Raw genomic sequence first — 21,838 nt, 5'->3', positions numbered from 1 at the left:
AAATACTACGAGGAATCGTGTCAAGTAATGTGATTACAACAACCGTCAGGAACATTTTGTTGTGCCAGATGCGCTTTATAAGAGGTCTTTAAGTACAATTCTAGAGGTTTCCTTTCAGTGTGTGCCTCAGGGTGTTCGTCTCATTTAGTGCTTCGCCTGTAAATATCTTGCCCCCAAGACCTTGTGAACCATTAGGTTCTTTAAGGCAGAGATTGGAGCTCAGCTTCTAACGGATCTGCCCACTTCCTTCCGCCGAGACTCCTAGCTAGAGCCGTGCGGTGTGTCCTGCCCTCTGGGCTCGAGCTGCCGAACCTGGGCAGTACCCTCTGTGCCTGTCTACAGAAATGCGCCGTGTGGCTGTGCAGTCAGATAGAGCCCGGTTCAGATCCTCACTCCAAGCCCTGGCCAATGCCTGGCACAAAGCTGATGCACAATAAGTGACTGTTAATATACAATAAGTATTTTCTGGAGGTTTTTTTAACTAGTGTCTTCTTTTTAAAGTTTTTTTTTTTTTTTTGACGTGGACCAATTTTAAAGTCTTTGTTGAATTTGTGACAATATTGATTCTGTTTTATGTTTTGGTTTTTTTTGGCCGCCAGGCATGTGGGATCTTAGCTCCCCGACCAGGGGTCGAACCCACACCCCCTGTATTGGAAGGTGAAGTCTTAACCCCTGGACCGCCAGGGAAGTCCCTTAACTAGTGTTTTTTTATGTTAACTCTTTTTGTTTTTATTGAAGTACAGTTAATTTGCAACGTTGTGTTAGTTTCAGGTGTACAGCAAAGTGACTCCGTTACATACCTATGTACGTACATATATTCTTTTTCAGATTCTTTTCCATTATAGGTTATTACAAGATGTTGAGTATAGTTCCCTGTGCTACACAGTAGGTCCTTGTCATTTATCTAGCTAGTTTTCATTTGTGGGGTTTTTCCTCCTTTGTTTTAATCTTTCTAGGAGAAAAATATCAATGGTCATTTTAATTATAATTAAACTTGTTTTCACTATAAATGAGAAAATATAAGTGGCTGGATTTGAAAAAAAGCAAGTCATTTTTGTCCTCTCTTTCTTTCTGTTGTAAAATATACATAACAAAATTTTCCATTTTAACTACTTTTAAGTGTACAACTCAATGGCATTAAGTACCTTCACGGTGTTGTGCAACCATCACCACTGTGTGTGTCCAGGACTTTTTCATCATCCCAGCTGCAACTTCTTTATCCATTCAACACTAACTCTCCATTTCCCCCTCCCTGCAGCTCCTGGTAACTTCTGTTCTCCTTCTGTCTCTGTGAATTTCCCTACTCTAGGTACCTCACGTAAGTGGAGTCATGCAATATTTGTCTTTTCGTGTCTGGCTTATTTCACTTAGCACAGTGCTTTCAAGTTTCATTCGTGTTGTAGCATGAATCAAAATTTCCTTTCTTCATAGGGCTGAGTAATGACCCATCACATGTATATACCGCAGTTTGTTTACTCATTCATCCTCGTATCTCATCTCCCCTCTCTTTTACAGCTCTTCAAATTCATCAACTTTAACAGGACCATGAGTCAGCTCTCCACAACCATGTCTCGGTGTGCCAAAGACCTCTTTGGCTTTGCAATTATGTTCTTCATTATTTTCTTAGCGTACGCTCAGTTGGCATACCTTGTCTTTGGCACTCAGGTTGATGACTTCAGTACTTTCCAAGAGTGTATGTAAGTATGTATGAAATTAAGAAGAAAGATTTAATCATAGACAGTGCTGCCTTCTCAAGGTTAAAGAAATCTTCACGGTGGCTATTTAACTACCAAGTACTTAAAAGCAGTTGTTTAAAATGAGAATTAGGGCTTCCCTGGTGGTGCAGTGGTTGAGAGTCCGCCTGCTGATGCAGAGGACACGGGTTCGTGCCCCGGTCCGGGAAGATCCCACATGCCGCGGAGTGGCTGGACCCGTGCGCCATGGCCGCTGAGCCTGCGCGTCCAGAGCCTGTGCTCCGCAACAGGAGAGGCCACAACAGTGAGAGGCCCATGTACTGCAAAAAAAACAAAACAAAATAAAAAAACAACAAAAAAAAAGAGAATTGATTCTCTTTCCCAGAAACATTGACCCATCAATGCAAAGATGACAATACCTTCTGAAACATTAATGTTTAAGACAGAGCCTGAAAGTAGTAAGATATAGAAGAACAGCTATAGTAAGCTAACTCTGTTCCAAAGACTGAGGCCTTCTTAGCACCAAATGCAGATGGTAGCATTTAAGAGACCTTTGCCTATACTTTTATTCCTATTAAATAATGTTGCCATAAACTTCAAACTTCAGCCTATTTTCTAAGAAGAAACGGGTATTTCTAATATTCTAGGAGAAGCTCAAACAAATACAGGAATTTTCAGTCTTTTTCCAAAGTTCTCAAATAGGCTATGAAAAACCATTTCAGACTTCCATGTCACTTAGAAAGGAGTTAGTTAGGAAATAAGAGATCGTGATAATAGGAGTTAATGGGGCTTTGTGCACGAGGACCCCTAATTCATGTTGCTGTCTGATGAAAGTCAGGAATGGAAACAACTACTGATAAAGACCCAGCATCTGGCAACGTGCAGCAATTCTCAACCCCACTCGAAGTGCATTGAAATAGTGCATCTTCATACATGTACAATTCTGACTATCCTTCAAAAATCTTTCTTTCTTACGAGATTTTAAACTTAGACTCAGGGTGACCATTGTGAAGGTTTAGGGTTATTATATTTTACCCAGATTACGTTTTACTTTCTTCGAGCCTATTGCTTTATAAGCCATCTAATAATATATTTTCTTTTTACCAAACGGAAATAACATAGTTAGCACGAAAGCATATTCTTTTGATTCTAGAAGGCTCTAGCTGCTCATATGAGTAACAAGAGTTTTCCAAAGGGGTTGACACGTTTCTGTTATTTGGTAGCTTTCCACGCTGATTAAAACACAAAAGGTCCCAAAGTATGAAATCATCTTTTAAGAAATGTTATGTCAGCAGAATGCCGGACATGCTTTGTTTTCGTACTGTGGTGGTGTGCTTTGTTTTGTTTTTGTAGCTTCACTCAATTCCGTATCATTTTGGGTGACGTCAACTTCGCAGAGATGGAGGAAGCTAATCGAGTTTTGGGACCAATCTATTTCACTACGTTTGTGTTCTTTATGTTCTTCATCCTGTTGGTATGTACACTGTTGTTTATACCGAGGCGCTTTAGACTTCATGTATCACCATCATAAATCATCATCTCTTCTTTTCTCTCGCACTTTATTCCCTATCAATTTTTTAAAGACTCAGGAATAGTAAAAAACGTAGATATTAGGAAACATATTTTATTTTACTTCTCATTCATTCACAGTTTTAAGTCTTCACCAAGTATTTTTTCCATGATCTTTCATTTATATATGTACTCAGTGCAAAAAAAAAGAAGTAGATCAAGTGCAAATGTATAGTTTCCTAAAATAGTGCTTTGCCCTTTAAGAAGTAGAATACGCTTACATGCTTTTTTTTAACACGAGTGTCAGCACTTTCGTGGTCACTTGCTTGAGTGACTTTTCATTTCTCTCCTTCTTCTTTTCTTTTTTAAAAATAGAAACTGACAAAGCCAGCCAGATGCAGGGTGTCAGGAGTAACATTTGAGTGAATTATTGCGTCTCAAGATCAAGATAGGTTGTTTTAACTTACTCATATTTAATATATCTAGAGACTGCCTACAAAAAGTATTCAAATTTTAATTTAAAACTAAATCTCACAATGAATGGAAATGGCTTTAAGTATTATTTTCAAAGATAATTCTTTTATGCTTTTGATTTGGTACAGATGCACATTTTTAACATTTTGGCCTTAAATTAATTAAGATTTTTTAAAAGGCATTTTTTTTCTTCATGTTAACATTTATACATTTATGTGTCCACTCCACTAAGAAAGTATTAAATTAAGTGAGCTTAACCTAGGCATGGGTATTTTTCATTTAAACACTAACACTTAAGATTTTCCTTAAGAAAATAAAATCTTAACCATTTGAAGAAAAAAAAATTGTTTCCATTTTTAATGGATTTTCTAAAGATCCTTTGTATCAAGTTCATTAATTCAGTTGTAAGAGCTCCAGAGCTGGTCCAGGTATTTAGTGCTTACGTATGTGTATTCACTGATTGAGAATTAGATGTACTTTAATGGTACTGAAAGAGTCAGGAATAGCATGCAAATCCATTTATGTCTTGCTGTATGCATGTATCATTATTAGTTTTAGGGCTTCCCTGGTGGTGCAGTGGTTGAGAGTCCGCCTGCTGATGCAGGGGACGCGGGTTCGTGCCCCGGTCCGGGAAGGTCCCACATGCTGCGGAGCGGCTGGGCCCGTGAGCCATGGCCACTGAGCCTGTGCGTCCAGAGCCTGTGCTCCGCGACGGGAGAGGCCACAACAGTGAGAGGCCCGCTTATCGCAAAAAAAAAAAAAAGTTTCTCTTTCCTGTTATATATTAAAGAAAAAAAAAGAGGGAAGAGTAAGCCTTTGTTACTCTCTAACATTGGTAGTACTTTGAATTCTGGAGCAGCTGAATCCCTGAATGTCTACTAAGAGAATAAAAATCTCAGGCCACCTAAGTGTTCTTTGTACGTCAGTCTGCCAAGTGAGGGACGTGATGGTGGCAATTGGAAATGCTCCAGTGTGGGCTTGTTTGAATGTTGTCCTCTAGTAGGCAGTGCACCTACGTTATTCAGTTATTTTATCAGATCAATCACTAGAACATGAAAAGCTCTTAGTTTTTGTGTTTATATTGAAATATTTATTTGTACCACTGAACAAAAAGGAACTGTTCTCCCTGTACCCTCCAGAGAGAGAGGAAGCTACTGTCAATACAGATTTTTTTTTTTTTTTTTTTTTTTTAATGGCAAGCCAAGTGCAGGGCTGGCCACTGTTCTGAGATGACTGCTGGGTGTTAACGTATTGCCGCCACTTAAAAAGCCACAGTGGCATGCGGAGGCTCAGCTGAGTCAGGAAGCAAAAGCCCTGGCATCAACAGGGAAAGACCTCCTGTTGCAAAGTCCATCCCACAATTAAGTGAAGCTTGTGAGACAGGATGGAGACGAGGTGAACTTCCTCTCCCCACACCTTCGAGAGCCATTCTCAGTCACTTTCCATGTTCTGAAATCTCTTCAGAGGACACACACTTTAATCCATTTCAACTAAGACACTTGCAGGCGTTAGCTAACCATCATTTGGAAACAGAAATGGAACATTAGATGCCTGTGTTGGATGGGCGAAGGTGGGACATGGTCCACTGACTGCAACTGTCCACCCTTAGAATCAGGCATTAAGCCAGGAACTTACGTGTATTTTATATCCTGTTCTCATTTCTGCTACAGAATGTTAAACGGTATTCTTCCTTAATTCATAGAGATTTAGCAGCTCATCAAAACAATAGAGCTCTCATTTGTTCATTCATCAGTCATTCAATAAATATTTACTGAGCCACTATATTCCAGGCAATGTGCTGGGTACTGGGGATGCAAGTGGTAAGGAAAATAGATACCAACCCTCCCCTCATGAAGATTCCACAGACCTGTGGGGAGAACAGACGTAGTACACAACTGTACAGTCACAAACCATAGTTACACGCTAAAAAGGAAAAACAATGGAAGGGCATGTTAAAGAAGGGCCTGATCAGTGGGTGTGGTGCTTTGAGAAACCCGTTGGAAATAGGTGTTAGAAATACAACCCATTATAGTGGGGAAGGGACAAGTCAGGAAAATGAACTAACCACCACTGAATAATAATAGTAGCTATAAATTATGTAGCACTTGCCATCCGTTAAGCCCTGTCCTAAGCACTTTACGTAGATGAACTCATTAATCCTTACAACAAATCTGTAGGGGAGGTACTACTATTTCTCCCATTTTATAAATGTAAAAACAAACAAAATTTCAAATTAGGAGTAGAAGAGTTACACAATATAGTCTTGCAGCGCCAAGACAGAAACCCAAGTTTGCTTGACTCCAAAGTCTCTGTCTTTAGCATTAAGCTTTTCTTGACTCTCTTTCTACTAGGCCTGCCATGTTTCTGTTTGCAGAGGTCTTTGTATCTCCTTAAAATATGTTCTGGAATCTCAACTATTATAACAATATTTGGAATGAGCATAGAATTCCACTTGTCTGTGTTGACTTGAAATTTGAGGAGCTCTTTAGAGTTCTACACCTCTAATGATTTATGTCAGATGAAAAAATGTAGAGAACAGATAAGCAAAAATAATAAAATAATCCCACCATTCATAGGTAAATACATTAATATTTTGTTCTATTTCATTATTGTCTCTTTTTGCAAAATATATCAATGTATGGTTTTGTAAGTAAGAATATATATTGCATTTTCCCTTGCCATGACAATGGAAAAACTAATTTTCCCAAAGAATTTGGTAGCAAAACTATTAATTGATGACTTCATAAAATACTCAAATTGTTAAAAAAAGAAAAAGACATGTCAAATTTTAGATTGATGTTAACAAAATATATTTAGGTTTCTTCTTTAATCTCTACCTTCCTTTGCTTTACAAACAGAATATGTTTTTGGCCATCATCAATGATACCTACTCTGAAGTTAAATCTGATTTGGCCCAGCAGAAAGCGGAAATGGAACTCTCGGATCTTGTCAGAAAGGTATGACAAGCCCTAATTCTCAGAATCGTTTTATTTTCTATATAAAATGAACATTGTTTCAGCCAGATTGCCAAATCAACATTGATCCATTGACACCACTTAAAGTGTAGATTGCTGTGTTCCAGGAATAATTTAAATGTTCTCTACGTCGGAGATAGAGATGGATATAATGCTAGCTTGAACTTAAATTCTGGGAATCCTTTAGTGCCCTAGAATTAAATTCTCAATAATCTCTTTTGCCTCTTAAGAGCTGAGCTCCTGGGTTCATCCCCTTTATTTATTTTGATATCTCCTCTAGTCGGCTCTCACTTTCAGATCCAGAGTTCAGAATAAACGGGAAGGGAAGATTATATAAAGACATTTTCCCTTCGTCTATCTTAATTACGATTTAAAAAAAAAAAAGGGAAAGACGTTTTAGAGGCAAATATTTTGTTGTTCACTCTTTACCCTGACCTTCCAGGGAAGTGTTAAAATAGTCAAAGGAAAAAGTCCTTGGAGCAAGGCCACGACCTAAGGGCCTGAGAACTTTCACTTACGCACCTTCTCAGGAAGCGTTTAATTGTTCATGGAAGGGCAGGGCAGGAAAGCTGGGCAGCTTTGTTCTTCTTCATGTGACTTCTATGCTTGATTTAAAATATAAAACTTCAACAACAACAAATAACTACATCTGAAGTACACAGCTTGTTCCCTGTCATCATTCAGCTAACGCACAGTGGCTCCTTAACCATAATATTTTTCCGTTTGGTTCAAACCACAGGACAATGTTGTCTGTGAATCATGTTGAAACAGAGAACTTCCGCTTTGTAAAACAAAGTCCCTTGGACAGGACCTAACATTTGTGTTACCCTGAATTTTGCATAATAGTCGATTACATTCTAGCAAATCCCCGGGGTAATACAAGCAGTCCTCACTTTGTACTTTGGTTCTGATGTGCACAGTATCAGTGATTTCAGTTAAGTAATACGAGCCTCTCAACATAGTTCAAATTTCAGTTATTACAGTATACTGACTGTGAGTAATAGCACGAAGGACAAACTTCACTACTAGCTCTTCAGGTCGTTACATGAATAACAGATGTGCATCATAATCAGTGACTAATAATGTCACTTCTTTCAAAGTCAAGGATGGTCACTGAGCATCTGCTCTTCAGTTTACGTACAAAACTTGTAGTTGTGTTGTGCCCTCATCTCCCAGTGATAAACCGTGTGACATTTTACAAATATGCATAATTAAAATAGAGAATAGGCCAGCGAAGAAGAAAGTATAGGAAAGAAACAAGGAATGATAACACTGGAAGTGAAATTAAAAACAAACGTAATGGATTTACAGAAGAAATACGTAGCTGGCCAGGGGACCGTTGACACTGCCACCATTCGAGGGCTAGACGGCAGCCAGAAGAACTCAGTGAAGGCAAATATATCAACCTAAATGAGGAAAGTGACTGTGATGAGTAGGATAAAGGTGTCTCAGAGGAAATCACACTGGCAACAAATTTCACATTAAAGGAGCTCTTGGAGATATTTCACAACTTTGAAAGTGCAAGGGATAAAATGTTGGAAGCTGATACAGGTTAAGAAAGGATTATGATAACTCATCAAGACGTAGAAAAGATGCTCGCTCTATATTGTAAGTTACACAACAACAAGAAGAATGCCAGCACTGTTCAGACTGCTCTGGATAAGTTTTTTAACACAGAAGTAAAACTTTAATTTTCGATGTTTCTACTGTTTAAAATGTCAACGTACTAAAATATTCATTTTACTATTTTTTAAATTTCCCTAAAATTTATAACCAACACCAAGGGAGTTTTTAACGTTTTAACATTTGACAGAAGTTTTAAAGGTCACAGAACAATCATAATTTTTCCTATTGATCATTTGCATCGCTTCACACAGTTGCCTGGGGGTTTGCACAGCCCCGTGCTGCCATGCATAGCAAGGTCTGCCTGCAATGTATTAGTGAAAGAGCCTCATCTCCATGTCACCGAAATTTTTTTACACACGTGACATATGTAAGGAAATTACCAACTATGAAATAATATAGAAACTAATTAATCCATGACTCAGGTTTCTTAGTTTTCTGAAGACCTGTTGCACATTCCTACATATTCTGAGACAGACAGCTGTGGAACACAGTGATTTTCATTCCTGTAACCTAAACGTGAATACAAACCAAAAGGCCCCTAGTTCTTGATTTATGGAAAGACCCTGACTCTTCCCATATAACTCTCCCACAAGAGCTTCACAGACAACTCGGGATGCATCCACCATTCATCCAACACATACTTGTTTTGTGGCCCGCTTACATCAGGCACTGTTCTTGTCACTGGTTTACAGTAGTTACCACTGCAATTGGAAGGCAGAGCAAATGCAAAAGGAGGGTAAACTAAATCAAGTCTTTTCTTTCCAACAGGGCTACCATAAAGCCTTGGTCAAACTAAAACTGAAGAAAAATACCGTGGATGACATTTCAGAGAGTCTGCGGCAAGGGGGAGGCAAGTTAAACTTTGATGAACTTCGACAAGATCTCAAAGGGTAAGAATCACAATTTCTGTGGCCCTGGGAAAGTCCTTATGTAAAGGTAAATCCTTGGTGATAGGCTGACCCACGTGCTCATGAAGACACTTCTTTTTCAGAGGTGGGTGTCTTTCTGGAATGTATTGTAAGAGGAGGACTGGCCCTGACTCAGCAGTTTCTCCTTTCCTCCTGCATGTGGATTTCTCTGTGTTTGGGCTGGACCATGTACATGAATGAGTTCATCTGTAACCTCTCACTAATTTCAGGAAGGGCCATACTGATGCAGAGATTGAGGCAATATTCACCAAGTACGACCAGGATGGAGACCAAGAACTGACAGAACGTGAGCACCAGCAGATGAGAGACGACCTGGAAAAAGAGAGGGTGGGTCTAGTTTAGGAGCACATGATTGATTCATTACCTACCATGTTTCAAACACCTTGCTAAGTAGTGGATTACTGAGAGCGTGTGTGTGTGTGTCTTCTCTTTTTCCTTCTCTCTCTCTCTCTCTCTCTCTCTCTCTCAATTGATGTAGTAGTACCCTGCTTACTCCAAAAAGGATGGGAGTTTGGGGGAGAATGGATACATGTATATGTATGGCTGAGTTGCTTTGCTGTGCACCTGAAACTGAAATTGGCTATACTCCAATATAAAATAAAAAGTTTAAAAATATATATATTAAAATGCAATGTTAGCATAAATGTAAAAAGAAGAGTGGAGCAAAACAAAACAGATATAAAACTGAATGTGAATGAAACTAAAAAAAAAAATGCATTCCACAAAAATACATATGCTTAATAAGACTGAGCAACAAATTTAGCCCTAAGCTTTCTAGTAAAGCCACTTGAGGGGAAACCTGAGTAGTTATATACTTCACAATGTCCATGAGAATGGGAAAAAAAGATTTCTCAGGAGAGATACAATTAATTAGTTGTTCTTTAAATTATCATTTATAATAAAATAAAACTAACAGCTGCCTTCCATTTGAATACTTACTATGAAACTGTTAAAAATAAACTTACATGAGCTTTTATAATCAGAAAACATAATTTAAAGCTTTAACTTTAAAAATAGATGGTTAAGGGATTCCCTGGTGGCACAGTGGTTAAGAATCCACCTGCCAGTGCAGGGGACTCGGGTTCGAGCCCTGGTCCAGGAAGACCCCACATGCCACAGAGTAACTAAGCCCGTGCACCACAACTACTGAGCCTGTGCTCTAGAGCACGTGAGCCAAAACTACTGAGCCCGCGTGCCACAACTACTGAAGCCTTCGCACCTAGAGCCCGTGCTCCACAACGAGAGAAGCCACCGCAATGAGAAGCCCGTGCACCACACTGGAGAGTAGCCCCCGCTCGCTGCAGCTAGAGAAAGCCCCGCGCCCAGCAACAAAGACCCAATGCAACCAAAAATAAATAAATAAAACTAAATACATTTATTAAATAAATAAATAAATGGTTAAGCAAACAAACAAAAAATCATGGTAACTGAGGTACAGAGAATACAAATTAACGTCACACATACTTTCCTACGAAGAGACAGTACAGAACAGTGGTTTCCAAATGCTGCTCCACCGAACAGTGCCAACAGGTGAAAAACTTCAGTCATAGTGAAACATGAACAAGAAGACAATGAGTAATATTTTCACATGGCTGTATTTAATACAATTCTTATTCTAAGACTGTATCCTTCCTTACTTTGTAGCTATTACCTATGTTAACTTTTATGAAAAGATGATAATATATTTCTTCATTTACTTTTTTCTCCGCTTTGCTCTGTTTTTACTGTCCTTTCTTGTCCAAACAAAAAGTTAGCAACTTCTTGCTGGTCATTAAAATCTGTTTTGAAAATTTGCCAATCTAAAATTGAAAAGTATGAGAATCACAGTCTGGTGTTAACCTCACAGAAATCCTGGGTAAATGGCACACACCCATTTCCCATTTGCCCATGCCCTCAGTGAAGCTTCTGTGGAGTCTGGGGGTTCCTGCTCATCACTCAGTGATACCATGTTCTCCAGGAGGACCTGGACTTGGATCACAGCTCTTTACCACGCCCCATGAGCAGCCGAAGTTTCCCTCGAAGCCTGGATGACTCTGAGGAGGATGATGATGAAGACAGTGGGCATAGCTCCAGAAGGAGGGGAAGCATCTCCAGTGGGGTTTCTTATGAAGAGTTTCAAGTGTAAGTATAAAGGAATTGGCAGAATTTGAGTTGACAGGCATCAAAATGACACTAAGTAGTTCCTGCCACCTCTCTCAATTTGTCTTTTCCATTACTAATCATCAGTTCTTTTTTATAACTTTTATTGGTGTTTTTTCTTTTTATAAAAGTAATATGTTCATTATAGGAAAATTAGCAAATAAAGAAAAACAAAAGAAAATATTAAAATCTCTCATATTCCCAGCAACCAAAAATGTCAGTTAACATTTTGGTGTTTGTGTCTCCATTTACATGTGTTTATTTTTTAATGTTTTTATGGCCTAGCGTATGGTATATCCTGGAGAATGTTCCATTTGCGTTTGAGGTATGTTCTGTTGTTGTTGAGTGGAATATTCTATAGATTTTTTTTAGGTCTACTTGGTTTTTAGTGTTATTCAGTTCTTTTATTTCCTTGTTCTGCCTGGTTTTATCCAGTTTTTGAAAGTGGGGTATTAAATTCCCCAACTATTATTATTAAATTGTCGACTTCACTTCTGTGAGGTTTTACTTTGTATATTTTGAATTCTGTTGTTATATGCATACGTGTTTATAATTGGTGTGTCTTCCTAATTGATTGACCCTGTTTTCATTATAAAATGTCCTACTTTATCTCTAGTAAATTTTTTTGTTTTAAAGTCTTTTTTATCTGACATTACTATAGCAACTCCAACTTTCTGATGGTTGCTTTTTGCATGATATATCTTTTTCCATCCTTTTACTTTCAACCTGTTTGTATCTTGGAATCTAAAGTGTGTCTCCTTTACACAGCATATAGTTGGATCTGGTCTTTTTATCCAGTCTGAAAATCTCTGCCTTTTAATTAGAATGTTTACTCCATTTATATTTAGTGTTATTATTGTTATAATTGGATTTAGTTTTGCCATTTTATTTTTTGTTTTCTATAGGTCTTTTTTGTTCCTCTTTTCCTTCTTTGCTGCTTTCTTTTACATAAAGTGAATATTTTCTTGTGTAACATTTTAATTCCTTTAATGATTTTTTTCACAATATTTTTTAGTTATTTTCTTAGTGGCTGCTCTAGGACTTAACATACAAATCAACTTATCAGAATCTACTTCATATTTATACTAAGTTAATTAATCCAATGAGATATAGAAATATCATTTCTATATAACTATCAACTCCTCTCCCTTTTTGTGCCATTATTATACACATTTACTTATGTGTATTACAAACCCAACATTGCATTCTTATAATTATCACTTTATATAATTTTGTGTCTCTTAAAGGAGCTGAGACAAGAAACAAGAGATAAGTATATAGAGTTTGTTGTATTAACCTTCTTACTTACCATTCCTGGTTCTCTTCATTCGTTCCTGTGGATTCAAGTTACTATCTGATATCATTTCTGTATTCCAATGCAACTTTGCTCTTATCTAACTCATTTGTCCTGTTATTATCAAATATACTATTACATTTTTATATGTTATAGACCCAATAATATAAGTATGTACATATTGTCTTCTACAATTGCTTTTTAAATCAGTTAAGAGAAAAAAGAAGAAATATGCATTGATACTATCCTTTATAGTTAAATAATTACCATTACCAGTGCTCTTTGTTTTTTTATGTGAATTCTAATGACTATCTGGAATCACTTGCTTTTAGCCTGAAGAGCTTCCTTTAGTATCTTTTCTAAGGCAGGCCTGCTAGCATGAATTCTCTCAGTTTTTCTTTATCTGGGATATTTTTATTTCACCTTCATTACCTTCCAGCCCCCACTGTCTCTAACGAGAAGACAGATGTTAGTCTTACTGAGGTTCCCTTGTATGTGACGAGTCATTTTTCTCTTGCTGCTTTCAAGATTTTTTTCTTTGCCTTTGTCTTTCAGTATTCTTACTATACATCTGAGTGTAGATCTCCTTGCATTTATCCTACTTGGAGTTTATTAAACTTCTTGGATGCATAATATGTTCATCAGATATAGGAAGTTTTCAACCACTATGTCGTCATATGTTTTTCTGCTCCTTTCTCTCTCTCCTTTTCTTCTGGGACTCCCATTATGTGTAGTTGGGGTCTTAATGATATCCCATGTTTCTCTTAGGCTCTGTTCATTTTTCGTCATTCTTTTTTCTCTCTGTTCTTTCTTTAGATTGCATAGTTTCTGCCCATCTATCTTCAAGTTTGCTGGTTTTTCTTCTGCTGCCTCATATGTAGTCTTGGGACCCTCTAGTGAATTTTTCATTTCATTTCTTATTCTTTTCAACTCCAGAATTTCTCTTTGGTTCTTTTTAACAGTCTCTCTCCCTTTATTGATATTCTGTATCTGATGAGGCAACACCATCATACTGTCCTTTATTTTCCTTTACGCATGATTTCATTTAGTTCTTTGAATATATTTAGAACAGCTACTTGGACTTCTTTGTCTGCTGAGTCTGTCTGCATCTGGGCCTTCTCAAAGGCAGTTTCTGTTGCCTGCTTTTCTTTCCTGTGTATGGGTCACATTTTCCTTTTTCTTTGTGTCTCGTAATTTTTTTTTTTTTTGAAACCTGGAGACGTTAAATAACATTGTATATATGTATAAATTCCCCTTCCCCCCAGAGCTTGTTTTTGTTGTCGTTTGAGCGTTTGTTTTTTAGTGAAGTCTGTTTTCCCCACGTTGTGAAGCTGCTGATGTCACTTCTTAGAGGTCACACCCTGACCGTGCACACCGTCATCCTGGGAAGACAGAGGTTTTAGCAGGGCCTGCATTGTCTTTTCCCTTTTCCTCTTCTCTCTGTTAAGCCTTCTGCCTCTGTTGACATTACATCTGCCCCTTCGGTTCTGCTAATTGTTGGCTGATCGGCCTATTGTTTTCAATAATGTCTTGGGATACAAATTTCTTCACAGTGTGTTGCAGTGAAACTCAGGTCCCTTTGCAGGGGTGGGTTTTGAAGCCAGTCTTTAGCTGTCTTCTTAGCTATCTCTTTCCCTGGTTCTTTCTGGTAAACTTGCCGGTAAACAGTGTAACCTGATGATCTCATGAAGTGACCGGCCTCCTCTTAACTGCTTATCACTACAGTCTCCACTGTTTTCGAGAGCATTCTTAGGCTTGACTTTACCCACAGTTTGTTCCAAATTAAAGCAAGTTCACTTGGGAAGCTTTGGAGCTCTGTCCTATGGCCTGATTCTCCCCCTAGGCAAAACTTCTGTGCCACTGCTCCAGAACTAGCGGCTGGCCTCTCTCTCTCACAGTGACACCCCTGCTTCATGAATAAGGCGCTGGGCTGGGATGGCAGCCTTTGGCGTTCTCAGCTCCCCTCTCCCAGCATGGAAAATCCACCCTACCGTTGGAAGCTGAGTGGAAGAAAAGAGCCTTCTGCCTCTCATCCACTCTTGCCTGGATTAGAGCCTCTGCATTGTGGATCTGGAGGTGGAGGCATAGGGATGAGAAATGCTGGCAGCCTGCCCCTCCCTCCCCCCTCTAGGAGCTGACGGGATAGGGCTGGGTGTTCTTGGCCGCGCCCACCCCCAGTGCAGCTCTGTCACACTGACCTAGGGAGCAAGAGAGAGGGCGGATGGCGGCTCCAGTCTCACTCTTATTCTTACTGAAATTTAGTGGATTTTCTTTTTTTTTTTTTAACATCTTTATTGGAGTATAATTGCTTTACAATGTTGTGTTAGTTTCTGCTGTATAACAAAGGGAATCAGCTGTACGTATACATATATCCCCATATCCCCTCCCTCTTGCGTCTGTCTTCCACCCTCCCTGTCCCACCCCTCTAGGTGGTCACAGAGCACCGAGCAGATCCCCTGTGCTGTGCGGCTGCTTTAGTGGATTTTCTTAAATAAACGCTTCTTCGTTTGTTGTATGCCCTTAAGAAAATTTCCAGAAATTAAAAAAAAAGAAAAATTCTCAGAAGTTATGGTTGTTTCGATGGGGAGAGGGCCTCCAGGGCTCTCATGCCACCATTCCAGAAGTTGTGTCTCCTATTAAATGTTTTTAAAGTGTTTATATAACATTTTGTTTATTCAAAATAATGGGATCATAAGTGAGCATAGTATTGTCTAACTTCTTTATTTACATTATAGCTGACATCCTTCTATTTCATCATTAGAATGTGAACATCATTCTATTGCATTAAATACTGTCACAGTATAATTTCTGGTGTCTTCTTAGAATTCTGTTGTGTAGATGAAGAATAATATATTTAAGCAATCTTGTATGAATTTTTAAAGTAACCATTTTTCAGTGACCCACTATTAATAAGCAGAACCCTAGGGACTACCCCTATAGCCAAAAATTACGCACATACTTATGTCCTATAAAACTTTTCAAAAAATGGAATATCTGAAAGAAAGAACGGGCATACCTTTTTCTGATAGGCGTACTTCTGATACAGTGTTGACTTGCGAAAAGGTTGTGCCGTTTAGCGTTCCCACCAGCAGTGTTTAAGAGTTTCTCTCTAAAGTTTGAGACTATTTAGAGAGTGGTTTAGATCATAATCTTGTTTAAGAAAAAAAAAATCTTAGCATTTCCATTTGACAAACCAACTGGGCCGAAAAGCCAGCAACACAAGGTGGCTTTGCCCCTCTCAACCACGTTTCCTGCAGCCTAGTGAGACGGGTGGACCGAATGGAACACTCCATCGGCAGCATTGTGTCCAAGATTGATGCTGTGATAGTGAAGCTGGAGATCATGGAGCGGGCCAAACTGAAGAGAAGGGAGGTGCTGGGAAGGCTGCTGGATGGAGTGGCTGAGGTCAGTGGTCGTCTGAAACAGAAACACCCTGATGCTATAAAGTATCAGGGTCATAGTTTGTAACCCTTATACTGAGAGGATGTTTTTTCCCCCATACCTGCAGATCAGTGCAGATAAAATGATAACCCAGAGGTGTTGCTTTCTTAATACTCCTCACACTGATGCTAACTGCCTTAACTGGACTGTAGAATTACTATAAATTACTATAAATTTATTACTATAAATTACTCCATTGATTCTCAGAATCGCTATTAAGGCTGGTGTTATTGCTCCAGCCTTACCTAAGTACAGATGATTGGGTCCCCAGATTTCCTAAGGCAATTTCTAAGTACGAGAGGATGCATCACTCTGCCTCAACATCTTGGTTTCTCTTTCCTTGATTAGGATGAAAGGCTGGGTCGTGACAGTGAAATCCACAGGGAACAGATGGAACGATTGGTGCGGGAAGAGTTGGAACGCTGGGAATCCGATGATGCCTCTTCCCAAATAAGTCACGGTGTAGGCACACCGGTGGGACTAAATGGTCAGCCTCGCCCCAGGAGCTCCCGCCCTTCTTCCTCCCAATCTGCAGAAGGAATGGAAGGTGGAGGTGGAAACGGGAGTTCCAATATCCACGTGTAGGACATGTGCTACTATATGTGTTCTTCATAGGTGAGAAGGTGACTGTCCTGAGTTGCCGTGACAGGTACACTATTTATATGCCCTGACCACCATATATGATGCTGGTCTTTGTGACCAATCGTTAATTCTTCTGCACTTTAATTTATTTTAGATAAACTTTGCCCATGGATCAAAGAAGATGTTTTTTCTTTTTCTCATATAAGAAATCCAGGTGTAAATATTGAGTACAGAAAAGAAAATCTTTGTAAAGTATATTGAGTGGTATGCCCACTTGGTACCATAACTGAGTCTCCTCAGTTGACAATGAAGTAGCCTTTTAAAGCTAAAAAAAAGAACTGTGAAAAGGCTTCTGAGTTTTTTATTTCCAATCACAAAAATCAGTATTGTCATTTTTGCCGAGTGTGTGAAGGGAAAATAGGGGCATTCCTTTCCACTGAGGCTTCGCTCATGGGCTTAATACATAGCTTTCTTTTAAGAAAGGAGCCTTTTATTTCAACTACCTTCCTGGGGTACACTTTTCTAAAAGAGCTAGAGAAGAACCCCAAACCATAGAATGGGTATGTAGTCATTATGCTAGAATTTGTATGAATGGTTACGATCAATGTTGTTGAACACTATGCTTTTTTGTTATTTTATCATATCTAATGCCTGGGGGACTAACCATTTCTCTTAATTTTTACACTGTTTTCACTCTCATTTGAAATGAGCTGCATGAAACCACTAAAGACCAATTGTGGGTTACAGTGTCATCTCTGACCATAGCACAGTAGAATTGGAAGGAGCCAAATCACTAAACTTGATTTTTTTCTAATAATTAGTTTAATATAAAGATTCATCCTTATGTCTTTTCCCATGTGGCTCAACTTATTTGCAACTGAATTTAATGTTGTAACTAATCTGGGAAGGTCAACTTACTAAATCTTTTAGGATGTACTGAACGTTTTAACTGAGTAAATATGTTCATTTTACACAAAATATTAAGGACTTTTGAAATTCATATAAAATATTATAAAACTAAGGTTTGAGTTTTATACCATTTTAAGAACACAGAACTCAAATTCTCTTGATCCTGCGTTTCAAAACTAGAATTTATAACCCAAGTGGAGCTCAATTTAATGAAAAGGAGTTTGGGTTACTGGAAGTTCAACCATTATCAGAAGGTATAAACTAAAGTTTTTGAGTTTGCAGCAGTATTTTTGTTTTTTTGTTTGTTTGTTTGTTTTTAATAGGAGACGGCCTCCCCAGATTTATGGGGAAGAAACCTATTTCTCAACAAAAACTGAAAATCTTATTTTTCAAAACTGAGTAAGCTGACCTTTGAGAGCAAGAGAGAATGCAGTGCTGGTGAATAACTCTCACCTGGAGAATAGCAGCGAGGCCTGTTTCTAATACTGTAGTTTAAACGCACATCGTTGTTTATTTAACTGGTAGAATATGCCAGTCAAATCTTCAAAGAGAACATGAGCAAACCAACCTTTTTTAGCTGCCTTCTACAGAAGTGATACAGATTGGGTTTCTTTAACAGTTATTTCCCACGGCTCATCTCCATCTTTGCTTTCTTTTGAATATGCTACACAAAGTTCTTTATTACTAGGTACTAAAGTTTGCATTCCAGGGATATTGCGTGTACGTATTTATGTATGTGTACCATGTTGTTACATGTAAACAAACTTCAATTTGAAGTGCAGCCATGATGTGGCATCCATGTGTACTGACCAGGTGCCATATATCAATTATGGTCACTAGAAAGTCTGTATGATACTTAGTATCACACTGTTTTTCATTTCACCTGTAAAATTTTGCAGAGTTCTTTCTCTTTACTCATAAGTTACATATTGTCTTTTCTTCTTTAGTCACGGAGAATTACCTCCTTCTCCCTCCCCTATCATCTTCCCCTCTATATTGGTATCATTAAGAAGTTGTTACATATGCAAGTCTCTCAACAATCAAGAATTTCATTAATGTGTAATACTGAGCACTTTACTGCCTAATAAAGACTTAATAGCAGATGTTAAGAGTTGTCTGTTTCTTAAGTAGAAGCAGTTGGGTAATTTGTCTTGTATCATGAGACTAATAGTAAAGGCTTAGACTTTGAAAAAGGCATCTTTCTATGTTCAGAAACAACGATTGACACGTTACTTCTTCTGCAGTAGGTACCTCCAGTAAGTTATTCTGATGATTATATTAGTGTTTCCTAACGTACAGCCACTGCATTGTACTTACGCATTCCTATAGTAAATGGTTGGCTCCAATATTTCTGCTGTTTCAAAATCTTCATACATGATTCCCCTGTTGACTTTTCATGAGTTCCTCTGTGGGTACGTTACAAGAGGTGGGATGCTGAGTCCCAGGTATATAAACATTTAATTTCACCCAGAACTGGCAGGTTGCCCTCCAGAATAACGGCAGCAGTCTACAATTTCACTACATGCATGAAAGTACCAGTTCTACCCAGACCCTCACCAGCATTGGTACCATCCAGCTTCCTAATCTTTGTAATTGAATGGTTTTGAAATAAGGTGTCATTTTATTTTGCATTTCTCTGATTCCTAATAAGGTTGAACGTTGCCTTATATAGTTGTTCAACATTTGGGTTTCCTTTTTGTAAATTGCCCATTCAAATCTTTAAAATAGTACACGTTGATCTAATGGGAAACAGGTGTGCTTCTGTTCATTGTCTATTTTTCCACTGGGTCATAGTCTATTTTGTTGATTTGCATAAGTTCCTTGTGTGATTTAAATAGTAACCCCTTATCAGTTTTGGACTGTTAATATCTCTCATCAGACTGGTAATTTTGTCAATGTTTCCTTGGTGTTCATGTATTAATAGTAATATCCATCAGTATTTTTTTTTCCTGTATTGTTTTGGGGGTTTTAAAGAGACCTTTGTAAGGTCACAAACTTCTATTTATTAAACTTATAGTTTTACTTTCACTTTGAATACATCTTAAGAGTAACTTTTAACTCTTAAGAGTAACTTTGCATAAATTTTTCTCCATAGAATTGAGCCAGTTATATCAGTACTCTCTATTAAATAGGTCATTTTCTTTACTAGTTCATGGCATCACTGATATATTTCAGGTTCATGTATATATGTGTCTGTTTTTGAATCCTTTAGCCTCTTACACCCATCTCGGAATGTTCCTGCACAATAAGTTTTATTATGACTTTGTAGTATGTCCTCCTTCGTACGTGCCAAGGTCTTCATATGTGTTCTCCTCTTTGGCCCTCTTTTTATTGACTAGGCTATTTTTGTGTACTGTTATTTTTCCATATAAATGTCAGAACAAGTTTGATGGGTCCCGGGGCATGAGGGTAGGGGAGGAGGAAAGAGAGCAGAAAGTCCTGCTGAAATTTAGTTGGAATTGCATTGAATTTATTCATTAGTTTGGGGAGAACTGACGTCTTTACAATATCAGAAACGTAAGTCTTCATCTGTTCAGAACTTCCTTAATGCCCTGTTTCTTTAAATTTCTTAAAGATTTTATGCATTCCTTAATATGGTTTTATTGCTACTATGAACAGTATCCTGTCTTCCATTATATTTTCTAGTTCGTTATTGCTGACATAAAGGAAAATTACTACTTTTTTTATAAATCTTACATATATCATACTTGTTGAACTCCTCTACTACCTCTAATAGAGTCTGCATTGGTTCTTTGGGTTTTCTATGTAGAAGACCAGCTCATTTGTAAATACAGACAGTACCATGTTAGAGGCTAGCAATAATAGTAGACATGCTTGTCTTGTTTCTGGTCTTAATAGGAATATGTTTTAGCTTGTGATCCTCTAAAAGAAAACCAAGGCAAGGACTTGAGTTCAGGTGATACTAGGAAACTGGAGTAAGAAACAAGAGTGAGCCAGGAAAGGAGGACATTCATACACAGGTGTGTCACTGCAGTTGACTCTGTAGGCACAGAAGCCCAACTCCACCTCTGAGAAGGCTGTGGAATGCCTCCTATAATTCCTTATCTGAAGAACATAAGCCTGGGGCATTGGTCCACTGGCTCTGATCCCTGCTGGTTGAGCGGTGCTCCTGGGGTGTGAACACCCCTGCAGTTTCAGGCCACACTTGCACGCGGGCTGAGCAGTTTCCTTCAGCTTTGGAGAAGGCCCTAGCGCAGAAAAGTGAGGAGATTTGTGGTGCAGGCTGGAGGAGGGGTAATTGATGTCAACATGGTCTGAGCTCACGTGGAGCCGTCCACCACAGCCGCGACCCAACAGGTGCAGAGGAGCTAAGACACAGCACCAGCGCCATGCCGATGCATGCATGCCCACATTAAGTGCACTCTGGACTTTTCGAGGGAGGTCAGCAAGAATCTCTAGAAAACACAATACAGGAGGGGCAGTGGAGCTAGCTAGTCCTCACTGCTGCCGCTGGTCACAGGCCCAGAATTACTTCTTATTCTCTCCTCTACCGTCCTTTTTAGAGGTTCCTCATTCTTGGCCAGAACTTCAGTTGTACTAGGTTGCTTGCCTGTTACAATGATTCACACCTTCATCGCTAAGGGCACAGAGCCCTTGGTTCCCTAGTCCTTTACCAGACTGCCTGTTAACTATGACCACCTAGCATGGAAACACCAAGTTCCCTCTGCGAATTCCCTGCCCCATTATGTAGCTGTGAAGTCTAGCCCCTCCTGACAGAGATGACAATGCAGTAACTGCTTCCTTTGCCTGCTGTTCCACCAGTGTGAGGATCTCAAAGTGACTAAGTGGCAGACATACTGCTAGTTTCAGGTTTAGTGGAGCCCCTGCTGTATTCCCAGGTGAAAAGGTACCCTCACTCTTGAGGATTCAGGAACTCCAGTACAGCAGTGCCTCAAGCTACAGAGACAGGAAGCATAAATTCTGCAAATGGGTTTAATGGGAATGATACTGAGAGAGGCCACTGTCATTTGGCACATGGACCTGTGTGTGCTAACTGTTGGGAACAGGCACTCTTGGTTTAATGCGAGGGTCTGCAAACTTTCCATAAAAGGCCCGATAGTGAATATTTTAGGCTTTACGGGCCGTAATGGTCTCTGTTGCAACTACTTTGCCATCGTGGTGCAAAAGCAGCCACAGATCATACAAACAGGCATGAGCATAGCTACGTTCCAGTAAAGTTTTATTTACAAAAAATAGGCAGTGGGCTGGATTTGGCCCACAAGCCCTGGTTTGATGCCCAGGACG

General features: G+C 38.9%; 1 protein-coding gene across 4 annotated transcripts in view; it reads left to right on the top strand.

Moving 5' to 3' along the window:
* The window catches only part of PKD2 (polycystin 2, transient receptor potential cation channel), a 48,848-nt gene extending 30,167 nt beyond the window's left edge, over window positions 1-18,681 (top strand). For 2 of the 4 annotated variants that reach the window (XM_030865705.3, XM_070045611.1), the window contains 8 exons: window positions 1,516-1,697; window positions 3,048-3,168; window positions 6,536-6,634; window positions 9,047-9,168; window positions 9,417-9,534; window positions 11,165-11,328; window positions 15,898-16,045; window positions 16,430-18,681. In XM_030865705.3, the coding sequence (XP_030721565.1) occupies window positions 1,516-1,697; window positions 3,048-3,168; window positions 6,536-6,634; window positions 9,047-9,168; window positions 9,417-9,534; window positions 11,165-11,328; window positions 15,898-16,045; window positions 16,430-16,666 (1,191 nt within the window). In that variant the 3' untranslated portion in view covers window positions 16,667-18,681. The remainder of the gene's footprint in view (window positions 1-1,515; window positions 1,698-3,047; window positions 3,169-6,535; window positions 6,635-9,046; window positions 9,169-9,416; window positions 9,535-11,164; window positions 11,329-15,897; window positions 16,046-16,429) is intronic. The other 2 variants (XM_070045612.1, XM_070045613.1) reach the window with 2 other exon arrangements.
* The last annotated feature ends 3,157 nt before the right edge of the window (window positions 18,682-21,838 follow it).

The sequence above is a fragment of the Globicephala melas genome, chromosome 5 (genome assembly GCF_963455315.2).
Source record: "Globicephala melas chromosome 5, mGloMel1.2, whole genome shotgun sequence".
In the NCBI taxonomy this organism is placed as follows: domain Eukaryota; kingdom Metazoa; phylum Chordata; class Mammalia; order Artiodactyla; family Delphinidae; genus Globicephala; species Globicephala melas.
The sequence above is the reverse complement of the archived record's forward strand: the minus strand, read 5'-3'. Positions and strand labels throughout refer to the sequence as shown.